The sequence below is a fragment of the Quercus robur genome, chromosome 5 (assembly GCF_932294415.1).
Source record: "Quercus robur chromosome 5, dhQueRobu3.1, whole genome shotgun sequence".
In the NCBI taxonomy this organism is placed as follows: domain Eukaryota; kingdom Viridiplantae; phylum Streptophyta; class Magnoliopsida; order Fagales; family Fagaceae; genus Quercus; species Quercus robur.
This window is the reverse complement of record NC_065538.1, coordinates 70,017,627-70,037,418: the sequence shown is the minus strand read 5'-3', so window position 1 is coordinate 70,037,418 and position 19,792 is coordinate 70,017,627. Positions and strand designations below refer to the sequence as shown.

Sequence of the window (19,792 nt, the reverse complement as noted above, 5' to 3'; positions counted from 1 at the left end):
AGAGAGAACCCCTTTGGTTTTTCAATATTGTTGATGCTAATAAGAGAAGTGGTTACCAAGCTCGAAGACAAAGAGCCAATTAGAGCAATGTAATGAAACATATATTTTCTCTAAGTGTTTTATTAATACATTTTAAGTAGGAAAAGAGGGTACAAACCTAAACGTTACCATTAAAAATACCAAAAAAAAATCATTTGACCTAGAAGTCATTAATGATTTATTCAAATGTTTTAGGCATACATAATTGAGTAATGTTAGAGATACAAATTTTTTTACAAATTTTTTTACAAACTGTTGATGTGGTGAAGGGTTATTGGTAAATGAAAAAGTTATGCTAATGGCGGGTCTAGATAAAAACCAATAATAAGCTGACCACATCAATAATTTGTAAAAATGTTGTAAAATAATTTGTAACTGTAATATTACTCTACATAATTATCATAAAGTGGACATTATCAACCTAATTAGTTATGCAAATTTCTTGTATTTATTATCTATAATGGAACTTAAACTTGGGTTTATTAGCTCATTAAAAGTCTCATAAGTACAACAATAACAATTCTTGGATGCATCATTAAAAAAATTAAAATTTAATTAACGGTGTCCTTATTTGTTTATAAGAATCAACAAACACACCCTAAAAGGGAAAACAGAATAATAATATATAAAGGCCATAGCATCTATTGAGAGATAGACATTTCTTACATAGTAGGCACAGCCTTGTGAAGTCAGCAATTCGGGCAAAGAAAAAAAACACACACACACACTTCTTCGGTTTCATTTCAAGAGTTTATTTCGCTCACTTGTTCGGACAAAACCCATTAAAAAAATAAGCTTTAGATAGAGAGAGAGAGAGAGAGAGAGAGAGAAAAAGAGAGAGAAAAACCCGAAAACCCTTTGGATTTTCAATATTGTTGTTGAGAGAGAGGCTGATGAGAGAAGAGCTCGAAGACGAAGAAGAGCTTTGAGAAAAAAAAACACGACGCCGTTTTGAAAGAAGGAAGGAATGGCTCAGAAGCTTCAGCTTCAGCTGAAGGAGGTCGGATCCAAGCTCGAGACTCCTCCTTCTACCAAAGACTCTCTCGTCAAGCTCTTGAAGGTCCTTTTACCTACATTCCTCTTTTGCCTTTTTTTTTTTCTTTCAAACTGCTTCTGTTTTTTCAGTTTTCGGTTTGCGCTCTCTGTTTGGTTCCCGAGAAAAAGCTTGTGGAATTAGCCAGCTTGAGTGAGGGGATTAGTTTTGGTTAGGGCTAATTTGGCGACAATTTGAGGTTTTGAATTTGTTTTTGTGTGTTTAGGTTAGACGGAGTGTTTTGTGAGGTTTAGAGCTGCTAGTGTCGGGGAATTTGTAGCTTTGGTGACTGTTTGGTGGCCGAGAAAGCTTAAGGAAAGAAAGTTTCAAATTTGACTCTTTTGTGGAATTAGCTAGCTCGAGTGAGGGAGTTAGTTTTAGTTAGGACTAATTTGGCGACAATTTGAGGTTTTGAATTTGTTTTTGTGTGTTTAGGTTAAACGGAGTGGTTTGTGAGGTTTAGAGTTGGTAGTGTCGGGGAATTTGTTGCTTTGGTGACTGTTTGGTTGCCGAGAAAGCTTTAGGAAAGAAAGTTTTAAATTTGACTCTTTTGTGGAATTAGCTAGCTCGAGTGAGGGAGTTAGTTTTGGTTAGGGCTAATTCGGCGAAAATTTGAGATTTTGGATTTGTTTTTGTATGTCTAGGTAAAAAAGAGTGGTTAGTGAGTTTTAGAGGTGGTAGGGTCGGGGAATTTGTTGCTTTGGTGGCTGTTTGGTTGCAGAGAAAGCTTACGGAAAGAAAGTTTCAAATTTGACTCTCTTGTGGAATTAGCTAGCTCAAGTGAGGTAATTAGTTATGGTTAGGGCTAATTTGGCAAAAATTTGAGATTTTGAATTTGTTTTTGTATGTTTAGGTTAAAAAGAGTGGTTTGTGAGTTTTAGAGGTGGTAGGGTCGGGGAATTTTGCTTTGGTGACTGTTTGGTTGCCAAGAAAGCTTAAGGAAAGAAAGTTTCAAATTTGACTCTCTTGTGGAATTAGCTAGCTCAAGTGAGGGAATTAGTTATGGTTAGGGCTCATTTGGCGAAAATTTGAGATTTTGAATTTGTTTTTGTATGTTTGGGTTAAAAAGAGTGGTTTGTGAGTTTTAGAGGTGGTAGGGTTGGGAAATTCATTGCTTTGGTTACTGTTTGGTTGCTGAGAAAGCTTAAGGAAAGAAAGTTTCAAATTTGACTCATGTGAAACTAAAAACTGAATTATCCTGCTTAAGTGAGGGAATTAGTTATGGTTTGGGCTAATTTGGCCACAATTTGAGGTTTTGAATTTGTTTTTGTATGTTTAGGTTAAATGAAGTGGTTTGTGAGTTTTAGAGCTGGTAGTGTCGAGGAATTCGTTGCTTTGGTGACTGTTTAGTTGCCGAGAAAGCTCAAGGAAAGAAAGTTACAAATTTTACTCTCATGTGAAAAAAAAGCTGAATTAGCTAGCTCAGGTGAGGGAACTAATTATGGTTAGGCTAATTTGGTGATGAATTTGAGGCTTTGAATTTTTTTTATATGTTAGGTTAAATGGAGTGGTTTGTGAGTTTTAGAGCTGGTAGTGTCTAGAAATTTGTTGCTTTGGTGACTGGTTGGTCGCCGAGAAAGCTTAAGGAAAGAAATTTTCAAATTTGATTCTCATGTGAAACAGAAAACTGAATTAGCCAGCTCAAGTGAGGGAATAAGTTATGGTTAGGGTTAGTTTTGGTGACAATTTGAGATTTTGAATTTGTTTTTATATGTTTAGGTTAAGCGGAGTGGTTTGTGAGTTTTAGAGTTGATAGTGTTGGGAAATGTTTTTGTTTTGTGAAAGTTTGGCTTTGTTTGGTTGCTGAGAAAGCTTAAGGAAAGATGAAGACAAAAGAAAGTTACAAATTTGACTCTCGTGTGGACTTTTTATTTTTTCTCTTTAAGGAAAAAAAAAAACCCGAATTAGCTTAAGCTGAAGTGTGGGAATTAGTTATGGTTAGGGCTAATTTGGCAACGAATTTGAGATTTTGAATTTGTTTATAGATGTTTAGCTTAAACAGAGTGGTATGGGAATTTTAGAATTGGAAATGTCGAGAAATTCATTGCTTTGGTCAAATTTTGAGGATAATTTGGTTAAATTAGGGCTTCATTCACACTTAGTTTTCAATCTTGTAGATGAATTGTTTCCTTTTTTTGAATTCTGTGGTGTAAAATTTTGCGTTTTTAGTTTAATTGGGTAGAGTGTCAAGAAAAAAAACAAAAGAAAAATAGAGAACTGTGAGTGTTATGTGATACGTTGTTTTGGTTTCCAAGGGCTGAGGTGCTCAACTCAAAGTAGCCCAGAAGGGTAATAGTTGTACTGGGGTAGGCTGAATGGAAGTTTTTTGTTTTCTTCGGGGTAAGGCATAAAAAAACTCCGGCTTTTGTTCGGGGTTAGAAGGTTGTAATTTTTTTATTGGATTTTCGGTATTTCTGGTTGAAGTAGGAGCAGGGCCAGTGGGTTACTGTTTCTCTAATATCAATTAATTTGGGAATAGATTAGTGACATTTTGTGATAGTTCTGCTTTGATTTTTACTTTATTGGATTGCTTGAGTTGGCTGGGGTTTATGTGGACAGATAATGGAAGTCAGTTTGTGTTCTGAACTGTACTGAGCTGCAAGTTAAATGGTTAAGAGGTATTTGATACTAGAACTTGTTTGAGTATGCTAGTTTGAGCTGTTTTCACAGTTCTTGCTTGGCACAATCTACTCTTGTTATGTGGGGCTGTATTGTAGTCATGCTGTACAATGCACTTGTTTGTGAACTGATATTACTTAGAGCTGTCAGCTTTGATTTAGAAGTATTGGAGTGCACCTAGAAGGATCTTCAAATGAAAATCTGTTGAATGAGCTATTTCAGTTTTACACAAAAAATTGGGTTTTCTATAGAAGACTTGGTGTGTTGGTACCTGAGACTGTAGTTTTGTTGGTCTTTTTTTGGTTTAAATTTGGGTGTTCCATTGGGTCTTGGATGTCCTACTGATCTCATTGGTTCTTAGTCTCGATTGCAATATCAATTTTTCAGTTTGTTTGTTTTGTGCGTGCGTGTGTGTTTTCTAGATTTTTTTGTTGGATTTAAAAGCTAAATAATCTGTGATCTTAACCATATCTTTTCTGATTGAGGAATTCGTTGTTTTCGAATACCAGAATGATGGTTGAAAGATATAATAGAGTTTCATAATAAAAAGGAAAATACTACTGGTTTGAATTTCCTAATTGAGATCATTATATTGACAGAAAAGATGTGATAGCTAAGAGCAAAAGTGATGATGTAAAAAATTCAGATTAACAAATGCGAAATATGCAGAATCACATCCTGTCTTTAACCATGGATAGTTATCGGATGATTACAAGATGTTTCATACTCATACGCAGAATTAAAGTTCTTATTTTTTAACTTGAACAACTGAATCTTACAATTAACTAAATTAGTGTCTGAAAGCTGTCTGAACTTCTGTTGATCTGACATGTTGAACTAAGACCTACTAGTTGCACGTAAACCACATATATCAAGATTGCCTCTTTTCCACATGCTTACCCTTTCTTATTTAATTCTTTTGTTCCTATTTGTGCCTCTTAGAAGCAATCGCCATCGTTTTTATCATTATTACCTGCACTATATTATTATCAATGTTGTCAATAGATTTTTTTTTTTTTATAATTTTAATTTTTTAGTGTTGAACCTTTAGTACTGAAACACTTTCCAAGTATGTATTTTATTTAAGAAAACCTTAAAAAACATAATCATTATCCAATTTTCAATTGATGCTGTTAGATGCTGAAGCCTGTAAAATTATGTTTAAAAGTTAAATTTCTTGTTAGTAATATTAAGCAATTTTTCCTATCAACCTGCAGCAAGCTGCAACATGTCTCTCTGAGTTGGATCAATCACCATCGGCTTCAATCATGGAGTCAATGCAGCCTTTTCTTAATGCAATCGTCAAGCCTGAATTGCTGAGGCATCAAGATAGGGATGTCAAGCTTCTAGTAGCAACATGTATTTGTGAGATAACCCGCATTACTGCACCCGAAGCTCCATACAGTGATGATGTTCTAAAGGTGCATATCTTTTATCAGGGATATTGTTTTAACAAAGTTGGTTGTGCATTTCCAAATAAACTTTTTTATTTTATTTTTCTGTGTACTTGTACTCAAACCTGGTCGTTGTTGGATCTGTTTGCAGGATATCTTTCGTTTGATTGTGAGCACTTTTAGTGGGTTAAGTGATACTAGTGGTCCATCATTTGGTAGGAGAGTGGTCATTTTGGAGACTCTTGCAAAATATAGGTCATGTGTTGTGATGTTGGATCTTGAATGTGATGATCTGGTGAATGAAATGTTCAGTACATTTTTTGCTGTTGCCAGGTTTGATTTCGTCAATTTTTTAAATTTCAAATTAGTTTTGATGAATGTGCTTATATTGATAGTATTACAATCCTTATTTCTGAAAGTTAGTTTTACAAATATAGTAATTTCTGTTCCTATTATTTTGAGGCTGTAAGCTTTTATTCTGTCACTTCATCTTTATTATCTATTTTAAGCTTTATTCCTGAAATAAAATCTGCAGATCAGTGCAAATGTTGGGCATTATCAATATGGTTGTGTAGTTTGCAATTTTGATCTTCATTTTTGGTCCCAAATAATGAAAAGTAACCTAGAAACTTTATAACTCTGTTACAGTTGGAATGGGAGATGTGAAACTCTGTTAAGTCATGACAAGGCCCAGAAAAGAGCTATATTTCATTCTCTCTACTAGACTTGGCATGTTGTATGTTCATGTACTAATATAGTCAATAAATTGTTCTTATGAATTAAATGATAGAGTTTTGACTGGGAGCTCATTGATAGGCTAAAACACTGAATTATCACTGCTATGAATTAGTCATTTGTCAGTAACCACCCGACCTTTAGTTGGGATGGCATCTCCAGCTCGCCCCACGTGGGTGTGACTGGGTTCTATTTAAGGCATCGGTCCTGCTTATCTGTAGCCAAAAAAAAGAGGTTATTTGTCAGTAATTTGCTAAAACTTGAAACTGAAATTTTATTATGAGCTCTCTTATGAGTTAAAGTTTTTATGCAATAGCTGGCTAACATGTTCTGCATAGAGTTTTAGTGGGTATTTGTGCACTGTTTGTTAGCTTTTCCCTACTTATTATTTCCTTTCAATTTGTTGACTGAAGGAAGGATTATTTTTTGGTTTGCAGAATTAATAACTGCTATTGTAAATTTTGTCATGTCTGCAGTGATGATCATTCAGAAAGTGTTCTGTCATCAATGCAAACAATTATGGTTGTACTTTTAGAGGAGAGTGAGGATGTCAGGGAGGATCTTTTGTTTGTTATATTGTCTATACTGGGTCGTAATAGAAGTGTAAGTATATCTTCTTAATGCTGGCATCTGCAATTGATTAAAACGTTTTTTTTGTAAAAGTAACATGTATTTAGCTGCAATAACATTAAGTTTATCTTATACTACTTTACAAGGGAACTGACTTTATAAAACTTGAATTCCAGGATATTACTATGGCTGCAAGGAGGCTTGCGATGAATGTCGTAGAGCACTGTGCGGGAAAACTTGAAGCTGGCATAAAACAGTTCCTTGTATCATCAATTTCAGGAGATAATAGGTCGCTGAATAGCCAAATTGACCACCATGAAGTTATTTTTGATATATATCGCTGTGCTCCTCAGATCCTATTAGGAGTAGCCCCATACCTGACAGGAGAGCTACTGGTAATTACTGATTCAGCGACTTCTTTTTTTTGCTTCCCCTTTTGAATGGTATTTAATGATGATAAAAGGCTTCTCGGTTTCTTCATCTGCAGACTGATCAGCTAGATACTCGGTTGAAAGCAGTGGGGTTAGTTGGAGACCTATTTTCTCTGCCAGGCACTGCTATCCCTGAAGCCTTTCAGCCTATCTTTTCAGAGTTTTTGAAGAGGTTGACTGACAGAGTTGTTGAGGTTCGAATGTGTGTTCTTGAACATGTCAAGAGCTGTCTGCTCTCTAATCCGTTAAGAGCTGAAGCTGCTCAAATAATTGGTAAGCAAATGAAATTGATATACAAATATAAATTTCTGTAACATTTACTAATGTAATGTATCAGACAAATACCATTGATGTAACATCTACTGATATTGATATTGGTCTACATTTTATAGATGCACTTTGTGACCGGCTGTTGGACTTTGACGAAAATGTACGAAAACAAGTTGTTGCTGTAATCTGCGATGTGGCATGTCGGGCTCTAAATGCTATCCCTCTTGAAACAGTAAAGCTTGTAGCTGAGCGCGTTCGGGACAAATCTGTACATATGATTCCCTTTCTCTCTGTTTGTGCTTATTTGTTTCATTAACCAGCCGGTGATTCTGTTCTAATATCTGTTCTGCTCTGAATTTCCAGCTCCTTGTTAAAAAATATACCATGGAGAGATTGGCTGAGATATACAGGGTGTATTGCTTGAAGTGCTCTGATGGCTCAATTATGTCCGATGATTTTTACTGGATTCCTGGGAAGATTTTAAGATGTTTTTATGATAAAGATTTCCGGTAAAAATTTTAATCCATGCTGCACAAGATTTAATTATATTTTGGCTTATGCCTTTTCATGGTATTTGACTTCAAGCAAAGCGAAAGGCATTAGGTTTGCCATTTTTACAGATGATTTGAATGAAGCACTGCATGGCAGCCTCATACCTTTTTTTATTATTCAAAGATGATGGGTTGTATAGCTGACCTGTTAAGAAACTTAACTAGTTGTATGTGAGTTGAGCTGTTCAACAATGAAAAAAAAAAAACTTGAGTTGGCAATGGCTTGCATAATTTGCTTCTATTTAAAAAAAAAAAAAAAAAACCCTGCAGTTTTAAAAGTCTAATGGAAGCAGGAAAACTTAAAACAATAATATCATTTCATGGGTCTCTAACAATTATAGCTAATTCCAGAGAAAAGTCTAGTATGATATTTGTTACATACTGACAATAAACTAAACTTCTCCAGATGAATATAGGAATTTGTACTAAAACAGATGCAGCTGATATTCATTGGAGTCTGTTATTTGGTTGCATTTAGTTTGGCCCAACTCCAGTAATAATACTGCACTTTGATTTTGTAAATTTTGGTTCTTTTTGCTGAGTGTTCATGTTCTTAATTACTTTAACTATGCAGATCAGATACAATTGAATCTATTCTGTGTGGGTCCTTGTTCCCAATTGAGTCCTCGGTTAAAGATATAGTTAAGCATTGGGTAAGAGTTTTCTCAGGATTTGATAAAGTTGAGGTGAAGGCCCTTGAGAGGATACTGGAGCAGAAGCAAAGGTATGCTTATAACCGTTTGGTGTTTTAGCACCAGGCATTTCCATTTGACTTTTGGATTTTTATGAATCTCCCAATCTTTCAGTTTTTGATATGTGACGATTTGTGGATTGATTTTGGGGGATTTCTTCTGGGGCTGCAGGTTACAACAAGAGATGCAGAGATACCTATCTCTTAGGCAAATGAATCAGGTTTGCAGATGTTGAAAGTTACACATATTGAACTATTATGAGAATTATCAAAATCAAAGAGATTGATTTCCATTCAAACACAGGATGGTGATGCTCCTGAGATCCAAAAAAAAGTGATTTTCTGCTTCCGAATTATGTCTCGCTCGTTTGCTGACCCTACAAAGGCTGAAGAGAATTTTCTGATTCTTGATCAATTGAAAGATGCTAATATCTGGAAGATTTTGACAAATCTTGTTGATCCAAACACCAACTTCCATCAAGCTTACACTTTTCGGGTAGGAATTTACTGATTAATGCCATCTAATTTTAGAATTGGTTTTGTTCAGGTCACATGTTGGAAGGAAATAGGTAAGTCAGTGATTTGGGGTTTCTTTGTTTCAACTCCAAAGTTTGGGTTTTGATTGAACTTGATATATCACCTAAAATATGAGAGCGGAAAATCCATAATGCGTTGGGATTCACAAATGTGAATTTAGGTGTTGATTGCAAATTCTGTGAATATAAACTTTGAGAGTAGTTTTTTAATAATGTTTTTTAACACTTAATAAGTTATGCTGCTCTTTCTACCATGATCACCTACATTAGCTTGTCATAATCTTATTGACCATTCATCACCACCACCTGCATATTACTTCCCCTACAGACACAATAGTAATTGTAAAAACCTGTGCTGTCTTTAACAACTTTCTTAATACCAATGTTATGCATACTTGGAAACCCTTATCACCAACAAAGGCCCAAAGGCTTCATATTTACATTCATCAGCACCATTGCCATCACTTTTGTAGGCACAGACCCCACAATTACCTCAGAAAGCTGTGAACACTACCACTAATATTAGCTCGAGCTTCAGCAATATGGTGCTACCATTCTGCCACTCAAGGTGCCATTTTGTTGCCTCTATCAGAATCACATCCTCAACACCTGCACATCCATCGTAAACTTGTCGGTTGTATAGTTCCAGAATCAGATTTGTGTTCAATTTTAAGAAGAATTGGAATTCTGATGATCATTTAAAGTTTGAACTTTAAATACTTTTTTCAGGATCTTCAAATTCAAATTCTATGCAAGGAATAATTTCAATCTTGTGAACATAATGCACCTTTATATTTCTTTATTAATAGCAGTGGGATACTGCATGTTCTAATTTTTTATGTGCTGGTTTTCATATGATATTTTCCTTCCTTGTAGGATGATTTGCTTAGGATACTTGGTGAGAGACATCGACTCTATGACTTTCTGAGCAATCTCTCCGTGAAGTGTTCTTATTTACTTTTCAACAAGGAGCATGTGAAAGAAATAATTTTGGAGGCTGCCACACAAAAATCCGCTGGGAATACACAATATACTCAATCATGCATGAATATACTAGTGGTAGAAGCATGTCATTCCTACATTTATTCCTGTACAGAGATTCCATAAGAGTAACTTAATTTTAGTTCTTTTCTTCACAATTTCAGATCCTTGCACGCTTCTGTCCATTGCTGCTCAGTGGTTCTGAAGGGGAATTATTGAATTTTCTTAAAGATGATGATGAAATAATAAAAGAAGGTGTCTTGCATGTTCTAGCAAGGGCTGGTGGTACCATCCGAGAACAACTGGCAGATTCCCTGGCTGATTCATTGAGGTGCAACTCTTGAATTTTTTGACTTGTGATGCCAAGTCCCTCATATATTAATGTTAGTATTATGTTTGTTATCTCACTATTGATTACTTGCAGTTCCATAGACCTTATATTGGAGAGGCTATGTTTAGAAGGGAGTCGAAGACAGGCCAAGTACGCTGTACATGCCTTGGCTGCCATAACAAAGGATGATGGACTTAAGTCACTTTCTGTTTTATATAAGGTTTGTTTCTTATTTGGCTGTGGAAACACTGGTGCAATTAGTTTTTTATTAGGCAATTGATACTTTCTCATACATAACTGGTAGATCTCCTTAGCCCCTAGCAAATTCAATGTCTGTATATAATGTTTGCGAAAGCTGAGTTCTTCCTCAATTTGCAGAGGCTTGTGGATATGTTGGAGGAGAAGACACATTTGCCTGCTGTACTACAATCTCTAGGGTGTATAGCACAGACTGCAATGCCAGTTTTTGAAACCAGAGAGAGTGAAATTGAAGATTTCATAATAAACAAGATTCTGAAGTGCAGTAATGTATGGCTTCCAAGATCCACCGGACTTGTGCAATTATTTCCTATTTTGACTTTAATCATTTTTAGCTTTCATTTATGTGCGCTTCACTGACATTTGATGTATATTAATGGTTTACTGTTTCAGAAAGCAGAAGATGATTCAAAAACATCTTGGGATGACAGAAGTGAACTTTGTTTGTTAAAGGTTGGTTATTTTGGGGGGAATTGTATTTCTATTCTTTTATTTGTTTTGTGATAATAAAAGCAGCATTGATAAAAATTCTTTGATGGTATTATCTATAAAAAAAATACTTTGATAGTATTGCCTTGACAGTATGTCCAGGATTGTTATCTTCTGATATTTTCAGTAATGCAGTAACTTAATGATTGGTTTACCCTTTTTTTTTTTTTTTGGGGTGTGGCAGATTTTTGGCATCAAGACTTTGGTTAAAAGCTATTTGCCTGTTAAAGATGCTCATGTTCGTCCTGGCATCAATGGTCTTCTGGATATCCTCAGAAACATACTTTCTTTGGGAGAGATATCAAAAGACGTAGAATCAAGGTAATATCTGCCACATGGGATCATTTTCAAACATCACTATAATCAAATACTCAGTTGATTTTTGTGTTATCATTTACTTTAAATGTTTAGCTTGTTCGATAAAACTTGAAATTATACATACAAGTTTTTGGCATCATACAGCTCAGTTGATAAGGCCCATTTGAGGCTTGCTTCTGCAAAGGGGATTCTTCGTCTGTCAAAGCATTGGGATGAGAAGATTCCTGTTGATATCTTCTACTTAACCTTGAGGACCTCAGAGGTGGACTCCTTTCCTTTAATGCTTGTTTTACTATATATGCTTTTGTTGTTATTTTGTTTTTTCAATAACAGAAAACTTAAGATGTTAAGTTTTCACATAGATCTGAAAGTATTGCCTTTCTTTTGCTTGCTACTGATCTTGTAGATTAGTTTCCCTCAAGCTAAAAAACTATTCCTGAGCAAAGTCCATCAGTATATAAAGGATCGACATTTGGATGCAAAATATGCTTGTGCATTCTTAATTGGATCCAAGCCGCTAGAGATTGAAGAGGTAACTACGCTAAACTTGATTGATTCATGTTAGTTTCCATGTTCTAGTCAAGTCCAGATTATGTATGCCATAATGGTTATATTTATGATTATGAGATATGGTTGGGTGAATCTTGTGTTTTGTTTGCTTTGCAGGATAAACAGAACCTTGCTGACATTATTCAAATGTATCATCAAGCAAAGGCTCGACAACACTCTGTGCAATCTGATGGAAATTCCTTGACAAATTATCCTGAATACATTCTCCCATTCCTGGTTCATGCTCTTGCTCATCATTCATGTCCCAATATTGATGAATGTAAGGATGTCAAAGCATTTGAACTAATATACAGGTATATACGCACATATTTAATAAGTTACACACTCACAAAATCTGGATCCTTGTGCACTGGGACTACCTTCTTTACCCCCACCCCCCGCGGTGGGTTTTGAACCTACAGCCTCATCCACTGCCTATTTTTATGGGGGGGGAGGAGGTGCCAGTTTGAGCTAGAGTTCATTGGCTATTTCACATTTTATATTTTCTTAGATGAATTTCTGAATACTGTTTCATATGAGGAAGTTTTGTATGTAATGGGTGCTATAATTTTTTAGAGCAGCAGAAAGAAGAAAACTAAACCCAAGGCATCGTAACATGTTTGCTAATTTATGAGACCCCAAGGGGTAGTGCAATTGATTAGGGACCAAGTCTCATAAAAGAGGAAGTCACTGGCTTGAGTGTCCTTGGCCAAAACTGATTTTGAAAAAAGTCTGTTAATTTATACTACCTATCAAAAAAAAACCTCTGTTAATTTATATGCTACAAAATTATGTGGAGATTTTTTGTATACTGAATATGTGCATTTTCGGAAGACTTTATCTACTCTGTTTAGTAATTTCCTTGAGCAAACTCTATCTACGGTTTTTTCTTATGCGTCTCTACTTTTGTGTCAGTGATTCTTCCTTTTTCATCAATGGATATATGTGTGCAGCATAGCTTTGAAACATGACTGATTGTTTCAATGCAAATAAGGGTGAACTATTCTGAATTTAAGGATGTTAACTGTAGCTTGAAATAATCGTGTTGTATCTGGTATGTATTGTGAATGCTCATTCTTGCTGACCTTTACACTATATGTTTTTCAGGCAATTGCACTTAATTATTTCTATGCTGGTGCATAGAGATGAAGATGCCAAGTCAGAAGCTAGTACGAACAAGGAAAAGGAGAAAGAAGTTATTTCTGTTGTTAACTCTATCTTTCATAGTATCAAGTGCTCTGAGGATGTGGTTGATGCAGCAAAATCAAAGGTTCTTATCTCATATTCTTGGCTGTTTCAGTTATTGTTAGTGTCCATTTGGGAACAACTTATCTAGCTTTTTACTGAAAATTTTTTGTTGAAAATGTGCTAAAGTATACTTGTACTTTGAAAAAAATTTGAAAATGTGAGAAAATGTGGGGAAAAACTTGAGGTTTTAAAAAGCTGTACATAAAAACTAAAAGCTAAAAGCTGAAGTAGATGCCAAATAGGCTCTTAGAGTATAATTCATCAAAACCAAAGCAAGAGATTTTAGAACAATGAAAAGAGATGCATTAACTCCTATCTTTTATTTTTTTGGATAAATAGATGCATAACTCCTATCTTATCTGTATCATCATTTGAAATTGTCAGAATTCGCATGCTATTTGTGACCTTGGGTTTTCAATCACCAAGCGTTTAGCTGCAAAGGAGGATGACTTACAGGGGTTTACTGCATCAATCCCTTTGCCCTCTATGGTGTATAAATCGTTTGAAAAGCAAGAAGGGGATGACTCCGTGGTAAGTTCTGCAAAGAATTCATTTGCATTGGTTTATCGTATCATGTATTGGGTTGAACAACTGAAGAAGAAAAACTTGCTGATTCTTCACTATATTGTTTAGTAAACTGTATATAATATTGTTGGGATGCTCATGCAACACCTTACCTAATTACTTATTTTTAATTTAAATTTATTTATTGATATGTAATTTTGTAATCATAATTATTTAAGAAGGTGGTTTATGTGGCAATTTTGACTTACAACTACTTCACTACTTGAATCTGTAATCTATATTAGTTGATGATTCTGTTCAGTGAGTTTTTGTGTGATGCTCCATTGTGTGCGAAGTCTCATCACTTCAATTAGGCAGTGATGGCAGATCTTTGTGTGTGTATTTGTGGGTGGGTGGATAATGGCATGTCATAGTTGAAGTCGGGTGTAGATGTAGCTTTGCTTAGTTTATGGACTTGGTGTTCATTTTGCAGGAAAGTTTTGATTGTTTTAGTTTTCATTACTATAAGCAAAATGATGAGGATAATTTGAGGAAAAAGAATTAGTACCTACAGATATGTTATGACTTGGACTGATGTTTATCACCCCAATTTTGACCCTTCTTGGAGTCTGCTACATTAATTCGTGCTTATATATATATATATATATATATATATTTTCTTTTTATATCTTGTCCATTAATTCCCTTTCTTCTATTCAACAGGCCAATGTGGGGCAAACATGGTTGGCCGATGAGAACATCTTGACTCACTTTGAATCACTTAAGTTAGAAACTGATGAAAAGGTAAGTTCTCTTGATCAATAGCTTTCAGCTACATGGTAATGTTAGGTGATATTTTATGCATCTTTACTAAAATAGTGCCACTTTTATAATAGCAGGTTTTTTCTGAAGGAGCTCAGGGTGAAGAGAAACATGGTGAAGTAGATGGAAATGAAATGCCCATAGGGAAAATGTTAAAACACTTAAAATCTAAGGGGGCCAAGGCTAAACAGGTGAAAAAGAACAAGTCTTCACCAGCTGAAGCAAAAAAGGCTGAAAATGATGTTGATATCTTGAAAATGGTGAGGGAAATTAATATTGATAACTTGGGGGTTTCCACTAAGTTTGAATCAAGCAATGGTCATGAACATTTTCCAAGTAAGAAAGCAAAAGTTGATCCTAAGCATGAAAAAGGTAAAAAAAGAATCGCTAGTGATACAGCATCTGTTCAAGTACCAAAACGCCGGAGATCATCACCAGCTCACAGTGCTTTCAGATCACCAACAAGTACTTCAAAGGCCCGTTCAAGAGTTTCTAGGGATGAATTAGATAGAAGCAGACTTTCCTCACTTCAATCCATTGAAATGGATCAAGACAGTGGCTTTGATGTAAAAGACAAAATATCTACGCAGAAGAAAAAGGCTGAAGGTGCTGAGACAGACTTGTTGGTATCTTCCATTCAAAAGAACAAGAGCTCCTCATCAAAACAAAAGGGCAAGTTGTCTGACCGGGGCCATAATGATGAGGAAAATGAAGTGGGAGAAGCCAATGACCATGATGTGGAGGTGAGCTCTGCTACTTGTCAATATGCTTTAAGAGTTACTTAGACCTAATATTCTCCTGGTGGTCTAAAATTGAAGATATTTACTTCTTTTCTTACCTCTCTTTGCAGAAGCCTAATGTGCTGACAGAGACTGATAAAATTAATATAAATAGTAATGTCAAGTCTCCAATGGGGTCTAGCAGGAAGCGGAAGAGGAGAAGCATTGCAGGATTGGCGAAGGTCAATATTTCCACATTCTTTCTGATCAATATTATAGTGTTGTTCTTTTAATGCACATCTTGCTATATATGAGTCTGCTTTTATTTGTACTTCCAGCAACTCCAAAAAGGAGTGATGCCTTCCTAGAACCTTTTAGTATGCAAATATAATGAGGTTTATAAGTTAAATGTTTCTATTGGTGTGATTGCAAAATTTAAAGTATTTTCCAGTCATAATAGTGATCGTGTAGCAGAATGATACAAAGGACACATCAGAGCTAGGACAGTAATTAAATGATCTCTGATTATAGATTCTCTTAATATGTCTTGGCAGCTAACTTATATCTCCTATTTTTAGCATTTTTAAAAGGTGCCATGATATACCAAACTATAATGAACAGTCTTTTGTGCTCGTGTCTGTGCGCCCTCCCCCCCCCTCCCTCTTCCCAAACAACAACACGCACACATATAATCCTCCATCTTATTCTCACAGGAGGAGGTGCCATTTGAGTTAGAGCTCATTGACCCCTTTGTTTTTTTTTCTTGTATTGAGGTTTCATGGTGTACTCTGTATACAGAATCAATTACTTCCCTTAGAACATGTCATTAAATGACCTGATGTTTTTTTCCTCCACAGTGCACATCAAAGGCTGGTGGACTAGATATCGAAGATCTGAGTGGTTGCAGAATAAAAGTTTGGTGGCCTATGGATAAGAAGTGAGTCCTCTTTCCATCTATATTAGGCAGAGCAAGGAAAGCAAAAGAAAGCTTGAGGCCATACATTTTTTGTCACAAACACACATGATCAATCATACTTGCTATGAGATTGAGATTTCAGAAAACCTTTTAACATATCCACCCTGTGCCATTGTTTGTAAAGGCCCTACTTGCTTGCTGAAAACTGTATTTTTATTTTCCATTCTGTGCCTTATTCTTCTCAAGGGACAAACTTTTGTCCTTTTAATTTTAGCTCAAATATTCTCCCTGATGTCTTGTTGCCAAAATTCCCAGATTTTATCAAGGCACGGTTAAGTCTTATGATCCTCTAAAAGGAAAGCATGTGGTAAGCTGCACCTTGTTCTCTCCCTCTCAGTTACATTCTTGAGATTAGTTGACAGTCTTTTCACACTTAATTTCTACCAAATAATACCTTTTAGTCTTGATTATTTTACATGATATCTATCACATAAGTTTCATAAATTTCATATGGAAGGTATTATACGAAGATGGGGATGTGGAAGTTCTCCGTTTAGAAAAGGAGCGCTGGGAGCTTGTTGACAATGGTCGCAAGCCTTCAAAGGTTTAAGATTTTCATTGGCATTCTTCCTCTAGCTGAAGAAATTCCATTATTTGTTTTTAGCGGAGCAATGAGTTGTGACTTATTTCTGACCCTTTTCTTTCACCAGAAACAGAAGTTAAATTCATCAAAGGGCACCCCGTCGAAAGAAGCGTAAGTACTGCCTTTCTGATACCGTATGTAGGTATCCTCATACTCCAATGGTCAACTCATATTTTTTGAAATGAGAATTTGTACTGTTTGGCTTTACAGCAATATCTGTGTGTATCTCTATCATCTTCATTACATGGTTCTGCACTGGTATGCCATCTTCTTTTATTCATCTCTTTCATTGTTTTACAGGTCACCTGGGAAGAAAAATAAAAATTCAGGCGGTTCTCATCGGAATAAGGAATCAGTTAAGAAGTGAGTTAAAATAAGCATTTCAGGTGCAATTTTTTAGTTTGAGTTTTCTTCTTAGGTAGGAATTAATTAAGTAATCATTATTTTCTAGTGTTAAAGGAAAAAGAACTCCAAAAAGAAATCCGAAGCATGGACGGAAGGGTGTATTAAAAAGTGACTTGGGTGAAGCTGAAGACAAAGGGAATTTTGACATGCCAAATCCTGAACCCACTACATCATCCAAAGCAGATGAAATGAACTCAGGTGAAGTGTCTCATCTATTTCTATAGTTTATTAATATATGCCAATAGTCGTTGGACTTTGGACCAATTGGCATCCTCTCCGCATACAGGAGTGGTGGGTGATATCATGGGTCAATCCCATGTTGTGAGTTGTGTATTCACTGCTTGTAAAAGAATGTCCAATTATGTTTGCTTTATTTACGCAATGCAATGTGCTAGGGAGTTAAAAGGTGGTTTTTGTTGGTGGTGCTGCTGGTGGCATTTGAATGAATGTTATCCCAGTATCATACATGTATCAATTCTAATATTTTAAAAGCCATTTAATCATTCATTTAGATGAGGAATGCTGACCATTACAGGATTGTGTAAAATGTTGTCATCTCATGAAACAAAAATATGTACAAGTTCAATATTTATTTACATAATTGGCCACAGGCATATGTTCTTTGAATGAAAGATGGTCGCTTTTTACTTGTGTTTTGGTAGACAAACATCACAGGTGCTGGCTGTGGAGATTGTCTGGTATAGTTTTGCGCTTGTGTTGCAGAATGGTAATTGAACTCTAAAACATGGCATGCCAAGTTTACCTTCAAATTCAACTCATCTTATCTGATGATATATATCACACTAGTCTATGGGGGCCAATGCTTTCCTTATATATGTAGTTGTGAGGTGTTTTGCCTTTAAATATAAGTGAGAGAGAGAGTGGTCACATCACTGAATTCTTTCATTTCTAGTTCTTTGTTTTCATTACTGATGTATAAACTTGCGCAGTCATCATGTAGATGATAATATATATGTTTCTAAGTATTTAATTCATTTGTTTTTCTTTCCAGATGATTCAGAAGGGGAACAAGCTGAAATGGACGAGAACCTAACAGATAGTGAGGAACCTGAGAAGGAAGTGAAGCCAGTTTCAAAAACAAAACAGTTGGAAGACACGGAGAAGAGCCCAGATCTTGCGGATGAACCTGATGGAGAAGAAAATCCCGATTCTGAAGGGATAAGTGCTGAAGATATTGAGACTGTCCCAGAAGATAGTCAAAATGGTCCTGAAGAGAAATCTCATTCAGAAGATAAAGAAGCAGATGAATCAAGCAGCACCTTGAAAGAGGTATCTAATGAAGAAGACAAATCCGATTCAGAAGAGAATCAAGAAACCAATGAAAGCAGTCCCACAAAACAGAAGAAGCCTAGAAGAGGGTCATTAGATCCTTCTGATGCCCCTGATGCTGAAATTTCTGATGATGAGCCTCTTGTACTAATCTCCACCCTTTGCATTTAGTATAGATTTGTATTAAGTTATGTTAGCTTGCATTATAAAAGTTCGACTCTTATTAAATGCAGATGAAGTGGAAGCGGCGAGCGGGGAAAAGGAAAAGTGGCTCAAGACGGTAGGGTAAGTAGCTGTAGTAGCAGTGACGTACAATACTTCACTAAGCTGTGGTGCTGTGGCAGGTTCAATGTCAGTGCTTTCTGTCTAGTTATAGGCGCCAAGAGTGAAAGAAGATGAATGCCATTCAATCGTGTAAACAAGACTAATAAGCGTACAGAGTAGTTTGCCGGGTGGGCAGCCATGTGTAGAATGTAAAATAACAGTAGAAGTTCCCACGTTTAGGTAACCAGTGCAGTGTTAGAAAGTGGGGGTGATGATCCAACAGATGACCGTGTTAGTGGCTAGGTGGTAGTAGGTTTGGCACATAATTTTATCATGAGGTGTGGTGCGCATCTTTTTTGATCTCTCAGATTGATAAATTGATGGGCCACATGTACAGTTTATACGTGGGGATAGATGTATGTTAGTATATTCATGTTTGATTCCTAACAAAACCTTTACAAGTTATAATCTGACTGCTACTCTGTCTACAGTTTTTTCTGTAATTTGTATTCCTCACTTCTCTATTTTCTTTAACAACAATTGTTGATGTGGCAGGTTGTAATTGGAGCAACATTACTTTGACACTCACTTATCACTTTTTATTAGCATCAATCAAAACATACAACCTTAGTAATTGTGAAAAAAGATTATGATAAATTGTGTCCAGACTTATTATTACACGTGGTCATTTCAATAAATATTGGTTAGACCCTAAACAAGAGCCTTCTCGCAGCCCAAATTTCCCGTCAAGGTCAAGCAGAGAGGGTCAAAGGCAACTTGGGTTGACCGTGTCTGAGAATCAAATCTCTTTTCCCTTGGACTGCATCAATATTCATTAAATGTTAGGCTTCGCTACAATCTTTTAGCTGAACGGGCTTCCACTGCAATTAAAATTTAAAAAGTATAAATCTTTTCTATTTGTTGTTAGTTTCTTTCCTTATCGAACTTACGTTTCAAGGGCCATATTTGATTATCACAATCACATCACCATCAATAGCTCCTTGATAGAAGCGCATACTTGATGTTGTCTTTAGACATATACATCAAAAAGCTTTGACCGGGCAGTGTTGTCTCATATGTTTTGAATTGAAATCTTACCTCTGAATAATAACAAATTACAAGGAGTATAAAAATTTAAGCATAAAATCTTTGACAAAAGCATCAGTCTCCCATTACCATTTTTTGT

General features: G+C 35.7%; 1 protein-coding gene across 2 annotated transcripts; it reads left to right on the top strand.

The window, feature by feature from the left end:
• Window positions 1–729: 729 nt before the first annotated feature.
• On the top strand, window positions 730–19,109 carry LOC126726881 (sister chromatid cohesion protein PDS5 homolog A). 2 transcript variants are annotated; one of them, XM_050432288.1, is made up of 33 exons: window positions 730–1,099; window positions 4,909–5,112; window positions 5,237–5,418; window positions 6,297–6,423; window positions 6,567–6,785; window positions 6,878–7,094; window positions 7,214–7,359; window positions 7,455–7,600; window positions 8,217–8,366; window positions 8,506–8,554; window positions 8,638–8,829; window positions 9,746–9,928; window positions 10,015–10,181; window positions 10,275–10,401; window positions 10,560–10,709; window positions 10,833–10,892; window positions 11,113–11,249; window positions 11,391–11,508; window positions 11,653–11,778; window positions 11,913–12,109; window positions 12,903–13,065; window positions 13,428–13,574; window positions 14,271–14,351; window positions 14,447–15,112; window positions 15,220–15,330; window positions 15,946–16,025; window positions 16,320–16,371; window positions 16,522–16,608; window positions 16,715–16,758; window positions 16,948–17,010; window positions 17,099–17,250; window positions 18,065–18,486; window positions 18,576–19,109. In XM_050432288.1, exons 1-33 carry the CDS (start codon window positions 1,007–1,009, stop codon window positions 18,624–18,626), a joined length of 5,109 nt encoding a protein of 1,702 aa, XP_050288245.1. In that variant the 5' UTR covers window positions 730–1,006; the 3' UTR covers window positions 18,627–19,109. The 2 variants fall into 2 exon arrangements, with proteins under 2 accessions (XP_050288245.1, XP_050288244.1); XM_050432287.1 differs by having other exon boundaries at window positions 14,444–15,112.
• The last annotated feature ends 683 nt before the right edge of the window (window positions 19,110–19,792 follow it).

Bases quoted from the DNA above. Each gene is read 5' to 3' on its own strand.
- LOC126726881 (XM_050432287.1), top strand. From the start codon at position 1,007: ATGGCTCAGAAGCTTCAGCTTCAGCTGAAGGAGGTCGGATCCAAGCTC. The intron at 7,095-7,213 runs GTAAGCAAATGA...TACATTTTATAG, and splicing joins TGAAGCTGCTCAAATAATTG to ATGCACTTTGTGACCGGCTG. The intron at 16,759-16,947 runs GTAAGTACTGCC...ATTGTTTTACAG, and splicing joins GGCACCCCGTCGAAAGAAGC to GTCACCTGGGAAGAAAAATA.